This window comes from Ambystoma mexicanum, chromosome 10 (genome assembly GCF_040938575.1).
Source record: "Ambystoma mexicanum isolate Mex_15411 chromosome 10, UKY_AmexF1_1, whole genome shotgun sequence".
Lineage (NCBI taxonomy): Eukaryota > Metazoa > Chordata > Amphibia > Caudata > Ambystomatidae > Ambystoma > Ambystoma mexicanum.
Window position 1 is genome coordinate 917,899,495 of NC_090932.1, and position 18,501 is coordinate 917,917,995.

Consider the following 18,501-nt stretch of genomic DNA (forward strand, 5'->3'; position numbering starts at 1 on the left):
CCCCAGCCAAGATTCTCAAGCGGTAGCAATGGACGAGCAATCAAGGCCTAGCTTCTCAGGAGGTGATGCAGGCTGGTTCTTAAGTACAGTGTAGTCCCCGAACCCCCACAAAGGAATGTCCACACACTGTATTACTGAAAACACAGTCTTTATATAATTAATATTCAAAAGGTATGTACACGATCACAATAACGCACTTTGTACTCGGAAATCAACAATGATAAATATATACAATTCTAAAGTGGTACCACCAATGTTATCAAATCTCATTAAAGTGCATCAACTGTACGGTTAAAATGCCACACAGATCAATAAAGAGGAAACCACCAATAGAGATAGGAAAGAACGCAAGATGGTTGAAACAATAGGCAGATTTCTGACCCCTACCCCTAGGCATAGTTCTGTGTGGAGATCCCCACCGCCCCCCCCCACCTGGGCAACCTGTAGATAAAGATATATAGCACAAGCCCAGTCCATATATTGTTCAGTAGTCTTATTTCCTCCTATTAAGGTTTTATCCCCCCAATGTACCTGGTGGAGTAGAGTTCGAAGGCGCGTTGAAGGATCCTTCTTGAGTGACTCCCTTTAAAGCCGGAGCCACGGATCGTCGAGAGGCGTCGAGGAACTCGGCGTTCGGCATCGGGGGAATCGACGGACCTTCTTGAGTGCCCTCCCTTTAAGGCAGGAGTCACGGGTCGAACGTCCGACGGAGAACAGGTTGAACTACGGCGGTGAAGTGGTAGCTTCGTTCCTAGCGGTGCTCGTTGACGGCGGAGCGTTGGCGTCCTGCAAGGAAGAGGCGTGCGGGGCACCTCGGTGACGATAGTTCTGGACCGCAAAGAGAAGATGAAGAACTGTGGCCCAGCAAGGGCGTCGAGTCGTCAGCGTCTCTGTGGTCTTTAGGTGGCGGGAAACCCACCGGCGGATGCTCCTCGGCGCGTCAAAGGTCGGGCCTTCTCCAGCGGGATAAAGCGGGCGACGATGCAGACGAGAGCGTCCGATGATCAATTGAAGTTCTTAGGCAATCGGGAGCATGGCGGCTCCGGTCGGCGACGGCGGTCGTCGACCGTGGCGGACAACAGTCCGGGTGCTTCTCTTTGAGATTCCGCGGCAGTCCCTGTCTCGGGTCGGCAGCCTGTCGAAGGTCTGTATACCAGGGAGCTTTGGCAAAGATCAGCTGGTGCACGATGATCCCTCGTAGCTCGGGAAGAGGGCGCCTTACCAGGTCCTCTCTGGGTCAGTCCTTGGAGACACAGCAGCTTTCAGATTGTGAAGGAGAGCAACAGCAATTATTCTCGTCCAGCAGGGCTTCAAGGTCAAGCTTCAGTTACTCCAGTTACTCGTAGTGGACTTCAGCTTCTGAACACGATTCCTAGCGGTGAGAGGTCCCCAGATTATACTGTTGATCTCCCATTCATTCCGCTGGGTCACACTCAAGCATCCAATCACGACTAAGGGCATTCATGCAGGCAGGCAGGCAGGCAGGCAGCCAATCAGGCACACGAGGTATTCAGGCCATTCTCTTCTCTCCAGACACTCACAACAAGTTATGTGTATTGGGACAAGTACCGAGCCATTCAACACTCCATACTGCATTCATACCGGTTTCGGGCAGGGCTGTCTCAGTCATTGTGTCAACCACCAGATACTAGACATCCACAACACAGAATGCATATTCGTCACACACTCTATTCACCCGGGTCCCACCTACAGGAGGTACCCACAACATACAGTCACTGGGACGGTTCCAGCTAGTCTGGCCGGGCCTTCACAACAACACCCTATATGGCACTTCCACCCAACAGCCAGTCAGGGGGAAGGGACAGAGTCAGGGCTTCCCAGGACTTTGGGAAAACAAGGTAATAGGTAATAGAAAGCAAGAGGCCACAGGGGCCATTTTGTTTTCCATCAGGAATCAAATGATCCCAATGGCAGGGCCAGGGTATCCCAAAATGGAGGATACTCCACGCACCTGTCAAATTCAGCATGGAGCTGCCACCAGCCCATACCCTGCTCTGCGGGCCACCCATAGGTGCCAAAAACATACACTAGGGGCACAGGGTTGTACCCCCCCACCCATTGGTGCCATAAGGGTATCCCACGGGTCCGTTCACCAAACCAAAAGAGAGCTGCACCGCCAGGAGTCCCACGTGATCTCCTGCGCGGAAAACACGACAGAACACACGATAAAAGGTAGTAAAGGACAAGGATACGGAGGCCCTGTCCCTCCGATGCATTTCCAGCATCACAGTCGTCCTTTGCAGGGCTTCCCTGTCGATGCGAACTTAGCGATTCAGACTTGCAGCAGGGCTTCACCGGGCAAACCAACGGCCCAGGAGTTGCAGCAGCCGTCCTCTTCAAGCTCTTCTTCAGTTCCTTCGTCCAGTGGTCGACTCTGCCTTCCAAGCCAAAGGACTCGCCTCTTATTCAGTTCTCTCCCATTCATTCCAGCCTAACTGTCACTCACCCAGCAGGGTGGCTGTCCTTGCCGGACAGTCAGCCAGCCAATCACCACAGAGTGTATTTGGGTCTCCTAAAAGACCAAGCACAGGGAGTTTCGGGCACCTCCCTCACTTCCTGCCCACCCAGACACTCAGGCGCCAGAGGCGGGTTTCACTCCTGAAGCCCATCAAAGGCGAATGAACAAAGAGACCAAACCCGGTTTGGCGCGCAGAGAAAGACTCAAGAAGGACCTTTCAACAAAGAAATGGCAAAAAAAGAAGACCGGGAACCGTTTTAACAAAGGAGGCTCAGGCACTATCTTGAAAAACATGGCGATTTAACATTACAGGAGCTGCGAACAGTTCGCGGTCAGGGTAAATCATGTAAAACCACTGCCACCAGCCATTCTGAAGGGAAAGGTTCACATTTGACTGTTACATGAGTAATTAGACATAGGGGATACTAAGTAACCCCTCCAAGACTCTATTGTAAGATAGGGTGTGCTGGGTCTATAATTTTACAGGGCTAAGTGAAGTCAATTTCACTCCACTGCTCTGGGAAACAGTAGTTTATCCCAGAGAAGGTATTTAAAAGGTTTTCTAGTAAAATAATTATTTATTTACCGGTCAGTTTTAAATAAGCATTCTTTAAAAAGGGCAATGTACAACAATCGAAATACACTTCAAAATACATTCTCAGAATCAACCCAAAGCAAGTAGATACTCTTTAGTGATGCTTCATACACATTTCCTACACTGTGAGGTGACTTCACTAAATAGGACAGTAATGGCATTTATATAACACTTGTATGCTTTGTAAATTCTGAGGTTAGTACAAAGGAAAGGTTTAGAGGAAGGAAAAAGGTTAAACAGGTTCTCAGAGCATGTGACAACTTTATATCTTCCAATGAAGTCTAGACAAAAACCTTTCCCAGCAATATTAGTTTAAAACCAATACATCACCTATGAGGGATATTAAGAATCAAAGTCAATGAATAGAATTCTGCAGGGAGCCAGGACAACCAAAGTCAATTGGAGCAAAGTCTATGGAGCTGTGGCACTTGGATAGCAAATGTCTTGCACCAAGTTAGAGAGTTTGTTGAAGAAAAATCATTGTAGGGTCACACGCTGTTACACCTGTGAAAGTTAGAGCTGAGATCAACTCTAGAAAACACAGCTGCTGCATGTCTCAACAGAGAAGAGCAAGCTACAGACAATGAGGTAAGTACCCCAAAGTCACAAGAAGAGGGTCCAGCTGGCTTCTGTCTGGTTGCAGCAATGCAGATCCTGTGTTCCTGGGCCTCAGTCGTGGGGACAAGAGGGAGGACGTCTGGGGACTCCTGCGGCAGCAATTTGATGATCGGTGGCAGCTGCAGGCTCTTTTCAGATCAGCAGCACTTCGCGGTTTCAGCGCTCAGTAAATAGCACCACAGCAGATCTTGGACACCGGTTGGGCTTCCTTCACTACTTGAGTCCAGCATTCTGGTGAGGTGACGCAAGCTTGGGTGGTCCTGCTTCGGAAGGGTCCTCAGGAGACTCCTGGAGCTTTTGGCCGACTTACAGACGTTGCACTCGACTACAGATTTATCGACCCTTGGCACCTGCAGCAGCAAAGTACAGCCAGTTGGGGAAGGTCTTTCAGCAAAGTTAATCTCTGGGTAAGTTGGTCCAACTAACGCAAGGGAAGAAGTCGTCCTTTCCGGAGCTTCTCTTGTTGATTAGAACAAGGAGTTTCAGCACAGCAGCAGGGCTTCACCGAGCAGTTCGACGGCCCAGGAGGATGCAGCAAGCTTTGTTAGGCACAGTTTGCATGTAGAACCCTCTGGGACCACTACACACAACTGACTACAGGTGTAAGCAAAACCAACCTTTGGTACAAGTATGTACCACACAGTTTTTGCTAACGAGCTGAGCAGCCAGGCTTATCTCAAGAGGGAATGTGAGCTGTAAGGGTGTTAGACAAGAGTTCTATATTTAAAAGTACTCAGATAGACACTTAGAGTCAAGATTTCTTGGTAAAACACTTTATTTACACAATAATTTATAAAGGATTCACTAAATAAGGCAACCAATTATCACACAAAAATATACTACAGTACTGATTACTAAGCAGTTGAGCTCCCTTGAAGTAGGAGCACAATGGCATTAAAGTAGGAGCAAAAAGGTATAAGTTAATAAAACGAATATTACAGTAAGTCTGAAACTGCAAATAATTTGAGTTCACCAGAAGAGTTTATTCAATGCAACAGGTAGGCCAAAATCAATGGACTAGAGTCTTGTATAGGTAAAAACGGCTCTGGTTATTAAACGGTAAAGTCTTGCCAAAGTTCTCAGAAGTAGTTTGTAGAAGAAAGGTTCATATGCGGGGTTACAAGCTGAGGAGGCCTGAAAGTTGCCAAAGTTTTACAGACTTTCGCAGTGTGAGGTAAGTTCTGTCGATCAGGTTTTCGCAGTACCTTATACTGAAGAAAAAGATGAAGCTGAAGACTTCCGTTCCTGGCAGTTTCTGCAGATCTCGCTGTTCCTGACCCTCAGTCGTGGGGACAAGAGGGAGGACGTCGGGGGACTCCTGCACTGCACAGGGACTGGTCACAAAGCCGGCAAACTGGCAAATCTTCGATTCCGGTACCTGTTCAAGCACACAAGCTGGTGTCCTTCTCCCTGGTTAATCCTAACCAGCTCAGAGAATGGTATCCAGGTGGCTTAAGAGTTGATTGGTCCTACCAACTCAAAGGAAGAAGTCGTCCTCGAGATGAACTTGCCGATTCGGACCTGCAGCAGGGCTTCACCGGGCAAACCAATGGTCCAGGAGTTGCAGCAGCCGTCCTCTTCCAGCTCGTCTTCGGTTCTTTCGTTCCAGTGGTTGACTCTGCCTTCCAAGCCAAGAGACTAGCCTTTTAAACAGTTTTCTCCCATTCATTCCAGCCTAGGTGTCACTCACCCAGTAGGGTGGCAGTCCTTGCCGGACAGTCAGCCTTCATGCCAGAGTGCATTTGGGTCTCCTAGGAGACTAAGCACAGGGAGTTTTGGGCACCTCCCTCACTTCCTGCCCACCCCAGACACTCAGGTGCCAGAGGCGGTCTTCAGGCCTGAAGCCTGCCAAAGGCGTAGGAACAAAGGGACCAAACCCGGTTTGGCGCGCAGAGACAAACTCTAGAAGGACCTTTCCAAAAAGAAACGGCGAAAAAAAGAAGACCGGGACCTGTTTAAACAAAGGGGGCTCAGGCACCATCTTGAAAAACATGGCTCCAGCGATTTTTAGCTACCGGTGTTCGCGGTCGGGAAAAATCATGGTAGTTTGTTGTAAAACCACTGCCACCAGCTATTTCTATAGGAAAGGGTAGCATTTGACTGCTACACGAGTTTCTAGACATAGCGGATACTAGGTAAACCCTCCAACACTCTATGGGAAGATAGTGTGTGCTGGGTCTAGGAATTTAAAGTATCAAATTGGAATGTTTTTAGAACTTTCTTATGCTTGTATACATTTTATGATTAATACTTTGTCTAATTATATGCAACTGTTTATTATATCAATAAAATATGAATATATAATTACTATCACTTGACCGAGCTTAACCTCTCTTTCAGCCATCAGAGTCGATTGTATTTACATTCTAACTGTTGATTGTTCCGTGTGTCCACCGTTAGGGAGAATTCTCATAAATGTGCTGATTCCCTCTACCTTCGAGCCCTCCAGCTCTTTTGCTAAACTTTGGTACTTTGAACTTTTCATTTTCAATGTGTTTTCTGTGTTTATTCTTTTGGTTATGGAGTCTAACCAACTCCATAGGCATATTGTATTTTATTTGTGTTACACAGCACCCTCAATGTAGTGGCACAGGGATGTGTTAGACTTCCAAAAGGTTTAAATACCTTCTCTGGGATAAACTACTGTTTCCCAGAGAATGTAAAGTGAAATGGAACTCGTCTTTTCAAATTCCTAGACCCAGCACACACTATCTGCCTATAGAGTGCTGGAGGGGTTACCTGGTATCCCCTGTGTCTAAATATTCATGTAGCAGTCAAATACTACCCTTTCCTACTGAAATGGCTGGTGGCAGTGGTTTTACAATGAACTAACATGATTTTTCCCGACCACGAACACCGGTAGCTAAAAAACACAGGAGCCATGGTTTTCAAGGTGGCACCTTAAACCAGAACGGGTCCTGGTCTTTTTTCGCCGTTTAAAAAAAAAAAAAAAATGTAAAGATCCTTTTAGGGTTTGTCTCTGCGTGCCAAACCAGGTTTGGTCCCTTTGTTCGAATGCCTTTGGCAGGCTTCAGGACTGAAGACCGCCTCTAGCGCCCAAGTGTCTGGGGTGGCCAGAAAGTGAGGGAGGTGCCCGAAACTCCCTGTGCTTAGTCTCCTAGGAGACCTGAATGCACTCTGGCCTTATTGGTTGGCTGGCTGTCCGGCAAGGACAGCCATCCTGCAGGCTGAGTGACAGCTAGGCTGGAATGAAAGGGAGAGAACTGTTTAAAAGGTGAGTCTCTTGGCTTGGAAGAAGAGTCAACCACTGGAGCGAAAGAACCGAAGAAGAGCTGGAAGAGAGTGGCTGCTGCAATTCCTGGACCGTTGGTTTGCCCGGTGAAGCCCTGCTGCAGGTCCGAATTGCCAAGTTCCTTTCGACAGAGAAGCTCCTTCAAGGATGGCTTCTCCGTTTGAGTTGGTGGGACCAATAAACTCGTAAGCCACCTTGATACCATTCTCGAGCTGGTTAGGTTTAACCAGGGGGAAGGACACCAGCTTGTGTGCTTGACTACAGCTACTCGAACTGAAGTGACTCAATTTTGTCAGTGTTTTCCGATGATCCCGTGGCATTGCAGGAGTCCCCCGACGTCCTCTCTCTTGTCCCCACGACCGAGGCTCAGGAACAGCGTGATCTGCAGGAACTGCCAGGAACCAACGTCTTCAGCTGCCTCTTTTTCTTCATATTAAAAGGTACTGTGCCAACCCAATTGAGAGAACTTGCCTCTCATAGTGAAAGTTTGTGAAACTTTCCCATCTTGCAGGCCTAATCAGCTTGTGACCAACATATGATTCTTTTTCATACAAACTACTTCTGAGCACTTTGGCAAAGACTTTACCGTTTACTACCAGAACTGCTCTTTCCTATCCAAGACACTAGCCCATTGACTTTGGCCTAGGCCTATTGAATTGACTTCTAGTGAGCTGAAAGTATTTGTGATCCATATTATTAACTTGTGCCTTTTTACTCCTATTTAAAGTGACTGAAATGCCATTTTGCTACCATTTCAGGGGAGCCTAATTTGTCCAGAAGCTTATTGGTTTAGTACTGCAGTGTATTTGTGTAGAATATTAATTTGCCTACTTGTGAATGTTTTCTAAATGATTGTGTAATAAATTAATAAGTGTTTTACCAAGAAACTGTGAGTGTAAGTGTTTACTTGAACCACTGTGATTGCAAGACCTCTGTGTAACATCTTGTACAGCTCACATTCCCTCTTGAGATAAGCCCGACTGCTCAGCCCTGCTACATAAAACTGTGTAGTTAGTACATACTTATACCAAAGGTTGGTTTTGCTTACACCTGTAGTCCTAATTTTATGTGGTGGTCCCAGAGGGTACTGCAAGCAATTCTGCCTAACAACCACTTCTCCTGGTTCTTTGATCTCATACGTTCCCTAGATCCAAGACGAAGGGGATACCCATCTTTTTGCTACAAAACTGCAAGAGTTTAGTCAGGGAAACAATGAAAAAATGAAGGAGAAGCTCTGGGACCTTCTGAAAACACTGCACAGAAGGTGCTGTGTGTTGTTCCATTAAAAGGTAGATGTCTACGAATTGGAGGAAAGCATAATCCCAAAAAGGGACCAAAAAGGTTCCCTAGATCAGAGTGAAAGGGGAAGTGAGTGGGGAAAAAGATTCCCACTCACCCAGGAGAATCAGACTAAAAATCCAGGTGTCCAGCAAGTGCTGGGGCATTCACAGCGAGTGGGGATTGTACGCAAAGCGAGACCTCTACCCTAACAGATAGCCATAGGGACTACTCATTGCCTGCAAAAAGATTAGCTTAGCAGTCAGTTAAGTTAAAAAGGCTTCACTTGCCTCCCAAATCAGAGGAAGTTCAAAACAATAGCAAAACGTTGGATATACCATTAATGTCTATGGAGGGAAAGCAGCAAAAAGAAAATCTTTCCTAACTCCATGTGCCTAAACAGGCACTACAGCATCAGCCTTTTACCGACAAAGATGACACACGGCTCTTTACCTCATGGCAAATGCTTCACAGATCCCCCTCCTTAATGATCTAGTAGTAAAATGTCAGAAGCTTCTGCTCCAAAAACACGTGACTCACTGTATTTTCATTAACACAATTGGAGAGAATGCAGATTTGTTCATCTTTGTGCAACAAATTCTGGCAGTTTTATGCTTCTTCACTTGAAGACTGGATTCACTCACTGATATTCTGAGTCCTATTCCTCACCCTCCACCCTTTTGTTCCCGAAATGCAATGAAATCTAGTCTGCCTGTTATTTCCCTCCAAAAGACAAGATGAGACAGGATGAGTCCGTCTTTCCCCTGCCTAATGTGTAAGGGAGAGATATGTTTTATGGACAAAGTGGATGGATGACTAAGATTGCTATACAGAAGTCTCTTGATAGCAAAGTCATGATCTTGTGCATATATTAAAAAAATACTTACTGTCCTCCTCTTTCCACAAGTGTCTGGCAAAGGTACTTCCTTGCATTTCGATGAGTCGGGCAGTTTTCTAATGCAATTTCAAAGTCATCTATTGCTTTATTTAAGCTTCCTTTTGTTGCATATCTAGAAACAAATGGCATGTGCATAAAACGATTAGAATTTACCATCAATAGGAGTAACAATGATCAAATATGGTTTACAGTATTGTGAAACACATGTACTAAAATGTTATCAATGCAGAATTCTGCATATTGAGTTCCACATCTTCACAGACTAACTTTTATTTACCGGAGGATCTATTGCATCTGAGAGCGCACAGGAACAGCTCTAGTCCATTCACCCTGTTAAGCCAGCTTTTCTAAAGTCCAACTAAGGGCTTCATAAAACCATACATATGAGGCAGTACATAAGCTCCACTCTTAGTATAAGGCTGTACCACCTGAGAATATGGTAGCATTGACAGAGCAGGCAGGTTTATCTTAGGAGGAAGAGAGGGCTGTAGCTTGGTACAAAGAAACTGTAGCATACATTTGGTCCAAGAAAACACTGAAACATTATGTATTGTAAATATAAAAGGGTTTATTTAAATACATGTATACTAAGATAAATCTTGGGTAAGTAAGTACTATAACATCATATAAACACAATCATAAAACCAACTCAATACCTTATGGTATGCAAACCAAGGTATATCCTTATTTAGAGTAGCAAGATGCAAGTCAAGGCGAGTCAAACCCAAGGTTATACATTCAGGATACTAATCTATTCTTGGAGAAGTAGACCAGGTTAGATATACTTTTAGAAAACAATCAGTATTTCAAGGCTAGTTGACTCTCGTCAGTCATGCAGTGACACTCAGTTATGAAATCACATAAACCAATCCTGTTACAAATATACACTGTGCAACATTACTTTTTAGAACTCAGTTCAGAACTAGTAAATCAAAACATACTTTCTGGAGGAGCCTCAAGCTACTCAATGATAACACTCAACTCTTTTAGAATGCACTAAGCAAACGAGCGACAGCAAAACCACATTACACTTTAAGACACAAAGTATTTCAAGGTAAATAATTGACACTATGACCATTTTGGAAATGCTCCAAGCAGTGTCAGGGGAGGCACAACCCAGTGTTACAAGTTGAGAAGCGCAGTAGCTATCCAAGGTAACCATATACTTTTAAAGATGGGCTTTAAGCAACCCAAAGACTGTTTTAGGTCTGTATGAAGCAGATCTGGGGAGCAAAACCCAATTACACTTTAAGATCACAATGGTATTCAATGTAGGTAAACACTATTGGTGAGCTTCTACACTCATTCCTTTAAGAATACTAAAACGGTACCAACATCTATTACTTTTTAGAAGGTGGAAATGTTAGGGGAGTTTTCCTAAAGTCCTACTGGTAGTAAGACTTTAGTAAACTATCCTAGTTGTTGGAAGATCCCCAACTCTTAGTATCATTATCATTACTAACTCAGGACCTTGGTAGAGTGGCAGAGCAGTCAGGCTTAGCTTAAGAGGAAGATCGAGCTGTAGGCAAGTACACTGAATCTAGTTAAACAGGCACAGTAAAGAAGCCCTTACACATATTTATATAAAAAGTATATATTTATTATATTTACACCAGAATCACTTTAAATACTTCAGACGTTTATACTACAACACTTAGGAATACTTGATAATACACTTCAAAGGGCACTTTCATTTTGTGTTTGTTCGCGGTTACATTTGTAGCAACGTTAGAAAGGGAAAAGACAATGTAATCGAATTATCGGTTATTGCGCACTCATGCAGTCTTCAACGGTTTATACGGTAATGCATTTACTTTGCAAACATATAGTCAAGTCACTTAAAGGAAGGAAAATGGTTAGTGTAACATGATCTTAGTTCAAGGTTCTAGAGACGGTTTAGTTGCATACTAAGTCTTTTAAGTCCCAAAACGCAACCCTAGTTAAAGGCAGTTCAGAGAGGGCTTGAAGTCTTGACAAGCAGCAAATGATGAAGAGTTCCAGTGGATTGGAATTCTGTTGTGACGTAGTGTAGGCTGAGAGAGCAGCTAGATGAACCTTTAGAGAATTAAAAACCAGTCCTGAATCTAACGAATGAGTTAGGTACAACACAATTTGTGTAGGCGAGCAGTCAATGGGATCGACGTCCTTTGTATTACACCAGATGACAAAGCGTTTCCACTTACTGGAATAGCAATAACGAGTGTTAGGTTTTCTAGCTTCCCCGAGTATGTCCATGCATCTCTGAGGGAGCTGAAGGTGTCCAAACTCTATGACCTCAGGAGCCAAGCCGCTAAGTTCCGAGTTTGCAGGCATGAGTGTAGCATCTCCCCCCGTCCTGAGACAACATGTTGTACGGGCAGGGTAGTCTCACGGGGGAGAGAGGGACATTTCCATTAGATGGCCGAACCTAGGTTGGCGGGCCCACATGGGTGCCACCAATATCATGGTGACTGGTTCCTGGTGCATCATGTGCACTATCTTGTTGAGTAGGGGAGTTGGGGGTCGGGGGGGGTGGGGGGATGTGTAGACAAATTTCCCTGACCATGCTATCCAGAGACCGTTCCCCCTTGGAGCGGTTCTGGGGATACCTGGAGGCGTAGTCTTCGCATTGGGCGTTCTCCATTCTGCAAAGACATTGAAGACTATGGGCCTCATTACAAGTTCTCCGGTCCGTAATTAACGCAGCTGGTATAACCATACCGGCACCGTTTCCGCGTCTGCCTAATCATGACCTGCGAACCCAGAAATAGCACCACCTCAAATCGCCACCGCGGAGTTAAAGCTCCCGTAAACTCCGCCTGCACGGAAACTCCTCCGTTGCCGGCAATATGAAACACTGCGAGCATCACAAGTAGCGCGGACATGGAAACACAGACAACAAAATGGCGGTAAAACCGTGATCACGGTGGCGGTACCGCCGCCACAGCGAACATGAAGTTAAACTGTGCCTGGTGTCCTGAATCAGGCTACAGGTGCACCAAATCAGCCCAGCTGGACCCAGCAGGCCACTGGGTGCGTACAAAAGGGCCACACCCAGCCCAACTCAAAACAGAACCATGCAGGCAGCAGCTCTAGTAGCATTGGGACTGGGCCTACTCAACCAACAGGCAGCACTGCACATGATGGCAGTAATGTTGCAGAGGAGGAGGAGGCGTAGGCGGCAACCAGCTAATCCTGTACCCATGGCAAACCCCATTGTCCAGCCGGCAGCACCCCGCAGGCAGCCTGCAATACCACGCATCAGGGCCTCACCCTGGAACCTCACCCCAGGACAGATCCACACATTATACCGGCTGGACCGTCCAACAATCCTGTACATCACTGGCCTGATAGAGGACGACATCAACGGCCGCATCAACGGCCGCATAGACGCCCCCATCGCCACCCCCCCCCCCCCTCCTGAAGGTCGTGTCTGTACTGCTGTTTCTTGGCACCGGTACCTATCAACACACAGTCGGTGAGCTGCACGGCCTATCACAACCCTGTTTCTCAATAATCCTGGTTCAGGTACTGGATGCCCTGTTGCACATGTGTCTGAACAGATTGCCCTGCCCCGTACCCTCCCCCAGGTGATTGCCACCAAGATGGCCTTCCATGCCATAGCAGGCATGCCAAATTGCATAGGTGCACTCGACTGCACCCACATTGAGCTGACAGTACCACGTGCAATTGAAATGGTGTTCCGCAATAGGAAACAGTACCACTCACTGAATGTACAGATGGTATGTGATGCGACGCTAGTGATTACACATTGCTGCGCACGTTTCCCGGGCTCAACCCATGACTCAATGGTACTGCGGAATTCAACATTGCCACGGTACATGGAACGCTATGCTGGACAAAGCACATGGGTATTGGGTGAGTGCAGCTGCCAATGCTCCGGACCTGTGTAAGTGTGGTGTGTGTGTGTGTGACCAGGGCAATGAGCTACGTGAGTGGGCTGCTGCGACTGCACATGCATCACCCCTCGCCCATCCACTGAATAGACAGCAGAACCCAAACTTCACAAAGAATCACATGACAGGTAGCCACAGTGTGGCCGTACACACCCTGCCACCTGACACACACAGCCTGAACTCCCGCTGGCATACACACCTGGAGCCACAACAACCCCCCCCCTCCCATAATATGCAACACAGAACTCACAATGCACATGATGGGTGTACATGAGACGTCCTGCATCTACTATATCATCACTGTGGAGTGACCCTGCCATGTGTGTACTTCACTGCACAATGCCATACTCACAAGCCACATGCACACCAATGCATTGGTCAATGTCCAGCTGCCAACCCCCACTATGATGGCCATAGAAGATTAACACCCATCAGTGAAAACACTGCATGACACATACGCATGAATGAACAATGACAAGATTGCACTGCATCTGATGAAGACATGATGCTACCAACACTGACATGTCTCCCCCTTCTACATCCCATGTAGGAGATTCCGGATATGCACTCACGACATGGTTGATGCCTGTACGGAGGCCAAGGAACAGGCATGAGGATGCGTACAACAGGGCACATGTCCGCACACGTGGCATGATTGAGAGGACATTTGGACTACTGAAGGCACGGTTCCGCTGTTTAAGCAGATCTGGCGGATCACTGCTGTACAGCCCAGTGAAGAAGGGTAAAATTACGCTCGTTTGTAACATGTTGCACAATCTGTGCCAGCACAGGAACATTCCAATGCCCCCAGATGGAGATGATGAAGATGGGGATGGAGACGGAGATGGGGATGGCACAACCACCTCCTGGGGGTCCACTAGATGGACAACGAGCACGGGATGCACCGATTCGCATTTACTTTTGAGAGACAGCACATCCACAGCATTTCAGGGATATGGTGATGCCACTAAATGAATAAAGGGCATTTCCGTGACCAAATTGTAATTGTCCCTACGGGTCGGCCATATGTTTTCAGGCATGGATCTGTCGATCGTAGAAAAACTTACCATGGACCTTACCCGACTTTGCGTCCACTAAACAAACGATAAATCAGGCTGCTGTGCGCCGACATTAGGTGATAATCCTATCACTTGCCCCATCGCCCTGGCTGACCTGGTTTTGCGGCACTAAATCATATCCCCCGCCCCTGAGCCTGACATCAACAAAGCTTTCATATTCCCCGCCTCTCTCTGTGACGTTACTGGGCTGCGTAGCCAAACGCACCCAGTCGACTTCTACGCGACTTCACACAGAACCCGTAAAACAACACAGATCATCTCAACACAGCGCGCCACAATTTGGAATATGAAACTGTGGTTTAAAAGCAAACAGCAAGATTGTACAATTGGTAAAGTATATTTATTTGACGTCAAATGTTTAGAGAATATTCAGCGATTCGCATTTGTCTTTGCTCTCGATCCGCAAAAGTTCATCTTGACTCATGCGCTGTTCCTTTGCGGTACACAGGGTGTTGGTTTACGATAAAAGAAGCACTATGGTTGCACTGATAATCGCAAGGCTGTTCCAACAACGAGCCACTACACCACCGTAACGGTTGGTATGTTGCTTCTAGCCGCTAGTACCGCGTAAGGGCATATTGGTCCTTGCCGATCGTCCCATAAAATGGTCAGGGTGGTGAAGTTGTTGATATGGAGCTGCACCTGGCAGCTGAAGAACCTGTCGGCCGGGATCTGGAAATGATGGCATTGACAGTATGGAAGGATGTACCTGTATTAAAAACATAAATTAGTCTCTCCAGCCGATCTTCATTAAAATTATTCATTTTATTTATTGTGCCTGAAACTATTTGCTAGCAAGGATAGTGCAACGGAGTATGTTACGTTATTCCCACTAACCCACCCCCTCTCCTCTGCCTTTTTCAGAGCCGCCTGAGCGCCAGGGGACCACTTCGGCGTTGATAGTGCGCGGTACAAAATGCCACATTGAACGAACAAGTACAACTTAACCGGCCTTTAACGCTACGCCATAGTTCATATATTCCGGTATAAAATCATCTAAAGGGTTACTCACATTAGATTTGCATTTTCCATTGTCTAGGCGTAATGCAGTCCCTAAATACCACTCCAACTGTGCCAACGAGCTTTCTTATAGTGAACAAACATGAAAATCGGTCTCGTTTCTGAAATTTCATCCTCATCTCTTACGTTATTGCACCCCTCCTTCAAAAGAAGTCTTTAGGCACGGTGCCTGTCTGTCAAGGTAAAAACACAATAGAACCTTATACTGCGAGTCGTGGGCCACTCTGGTCCGCGAGCAATAAATCGAAGCAGCTGACCTTCACTGTGAACGTGCATATATTCTTACTTTGCAACATTCTGTGTAAAGCCATCCCTGAGAACTTGAATTTTACAATCCATCTTTGTATATTATCCGCGTGCTTTGTAGCCCTAGAGAACCATAATATGGAGATAATGGTCTATTCATGTAAAAGTGAGATTTATCGTTTGTTTAGTGGACGAAAGGTCGGGTAAGGTCCATAGCAAATTTTACTACGATTGACCGATTAATGTTTAAAAACACATTGCCGACCCGTAGGGACAATAAAAATTTAGGACCGGAAATACCATTTAATTGTACTGCATATGAAATGACAGATGTCCACTCATTATGGTACTTTTCAAAGGTGTTGTATTTTCGATAAACCAGGTAAGAAAGTGCATTGGATAGGTAAGCTGTACACCCATGCCCACCCACCACCCAAACGTACCCACCCCCCTACACCCATGGTGTCCCCAAATGTCATGTTGACTGGCATCCCCACATGCCACTATTTGCAGGGGAGCTTATGCGGTGCTGTGTCCTTGCTGGCGGCTGTAGTCACCCGACTAGAACACCTCTGTGTCCTGGCAGTGGCAGAGCTGGATGGGGTGGTGCTGGCTGAGGTGACTGTCGGTGTGACTGTGGGCAAGTGCCCTTGAAATGCCTGCTGGGCTACCAACATTGACTTAGCAATGCTGGATTGCACACTGTTCCCTTCCCTGACATGGCGTGCCAGGGTGACAATGGTGGCCGCAAATCGTCCAATCGACCTGGAGAGCCGCCGCACTGACGTAGAATTGCTCTCACGCTGCAGCCTGGCCTCCTCCCGCTGATTCAGCCTCCTCACGCTACAGTCTGGCCTCCTCCCGCTGATGCAGCCTCCTCACGCTACAGCCTGGCCTCCTCCAGCTGACTTTCCACCAGCTGCGTCAGGGTGGCCTGTTGTTGCTCAAAGTGCTGCAAGCGTGTACTGAGCTCAGCCATGGAGGGAGTTGGGGAGCACATGGGGCTGTGCAGTTCTTGGGGGCTGAACTGTAGGCCATGGATGGGTGATACCTCATCCATGTTGTCCCCCTCACCCTGTTGTACTTCTTCGGCCTGCATGGCCGGGGCACTTCCATCACTTGATGCAGCCTCCTCAGCTGTGCAGATGGGCTGCGAATCATCATCCGGGGCTAGGGTGGGTGCCTGCATGGGGATGGTGGCGTATGCTGGTGTGCCTGATGTAGCCGGTGTGCCTGATGTAGCCGGTGCTTGTGTGCTGGAGCAGCTAGCATCATCCTCCTGGGCAGAAGTGCTGAGTTGGGCGCGTGCAGGTGGCCGCTGCGTTGCCTCTTGGCCGTCGCTGTCACTTGTCTCGACTGTGGGGATACAGAGGGCATGCTGTTAGTTGTGTGATGTTACTACATGTGTCCATCACATGCATCCAACATGATAATCCATGACCACTTGCATGTACATACTTGTGACTATTGATGCACTCAGGTGTGTGTGTGTCTGCTTCCAGTCAGGCACGCTCTGTGTGCATTTCCAGGGTTCATGCTTTGGGGATGCGTTACTTGTCATCTGGCCAGTCAGTGGGTCCATTGGGTCACTCGTGCCCTGTTGGTGGGGGAGGGGGGGCATTGTGAGTGGGTCCATTGGGTCACTCCTGCCCTGTTGGGGGGGCATTGTGAGTGGGTCCATTGGGTCACTCCTGCCCTGTTGGGGGGGCATTGTGAGTGGGTCCATTGGGTCACTCCCATTCACACTTATGGCTTTGTACTATGTGCACTTACCAGCATGTGCAGGTGGCCTCACTCATGCCTCTGCCTCTCCTATGCCGTGGATGCCTACGAGGTGCATGACACTGCTGCAGCGCTCCTCCCACGGTTGCAACTTGAGAGGGGATGCAGGGCCTCCACCAGTGCCAGTGCTGTGTTGGCGGTGTGCAGTCATGAGGTGGCGCTCCCAGAGCATGAGGTTATCCCACCTCTTATGGCAGTCCTTCACAGAGCGTGTGGTAACACCGACTGCTGTGCACTTGCGTGCTGCCTCCGCCCACACCTCCTTGCGCCGTTGCCGAGTATTGCGCCGCTGATCTGCACTGAAGAACATTTCCGCATGCTCAACAATGTGGTCCACCAGGACTGTGAGCTCAGCCTCACTAAAGCGCGGCTTTCGCTGTCTGCGTGCTGGTATCCTGGATGCCATTGGATGAGTTGTCACTCTCAGGGAGGTAATCTGACCTGTGGTGTCTGAGGATGGCAGTGGATTGTGCTTTATATAATGGCTGCCTCTCAGTTTCCGTTCTTTTCCCGCGGTCATGCCGTTTCTGCTTCCAGTGTTGGTGTTTCCGGTTTTTCCGTGTCGGCAGGGGCGGACACGGGTTTAGCACTGTTTTCTGTGGCGTAAAGTCCATGTGCGTGGGTGTTTACATGACGGCGGTGACTCCGTTTCCGCCTCGGTGTGTTGCGCGCCACCCAAGTGCCGTATTCGGCCCTTCTTTCCGCAACCTTGCGGTTGCGGAAGTGGAGTGACCGTTGTCACGGAATCAACGGATTCCGCCACGGCCGACTCGTAATGAGGCCTTATGTCTTTGTGTAGACGCCATTCGTATTCTAAGGGCAGTGGGAAATCTCTGCTGAGCACGTCCATTAGAAGATTGAGTTCTCCTGGAACGTGTTGGGACAGCAGAAACATGTGTTTGAGAGCCCACATCCAAATATTCTGGGACAGCTTGGATAGCCCTGGAGAGTGTGTGCCCCCCTGTTTGTTTAGGTAATACATGGCTGTGGTGGTGTCTGTCAGGACCAGAACTGTTTTCCCCTGTAGCTGAGTCTGAATGGCCTTCAGTGCTTTGAATACTGCTAATAGCTCTAACAGATTTATATGGTTGGATGCTACCTGAGGGGACCACACACCATGCGCTGTCTGCTGAATCAGGTGAGCCCCACACCTCGTGAGAGATGCATCTGTCGTGATAGTGGGTTCTACTGCGGGAGTGGTGAAGGTCTTTCCCTTCAAGAGGTTTTCCCTCGACCACCACTGCAGAGGGCTGGTGAGACAACTACAAGATCTTCCCATTGTCCGCTGGCCTGACACCACTGGCTGTTGAGCCACTCTTGCATGGGACGCATGCGCAGCCTTGCGTGGGGTATTAAG

At 47.7% G+C, this 18,501-nt stretch overlaps 1 protein-coding gene across 4 annotated transcripts in view; it reads right to left on the minus strand.

Annotated features, from left to right (window-relative positions):
- Window positions 1–18,501, minus strand: part of TTC14 (tetratricopeptide repeat domain 14) — a 252,101-nt gene that overhangs the window by 88,343 nt on the left and 145,257 nt on the right. For all 4 annotated transcript variants that reach the window (XM_069618672.1, XM_069618671.1, XM_069618670.1 and 1 more), the window contains one exon: window positions 9,111–9,233. In XM_069618672.1, the coding sequence (XP_069474773.1) occupies window positions 9,111–9,233 (123 nt within the window). The remainder of the gene's footprint in view (window positions 1–9,110; window positions 9,234–18,501) is intronic.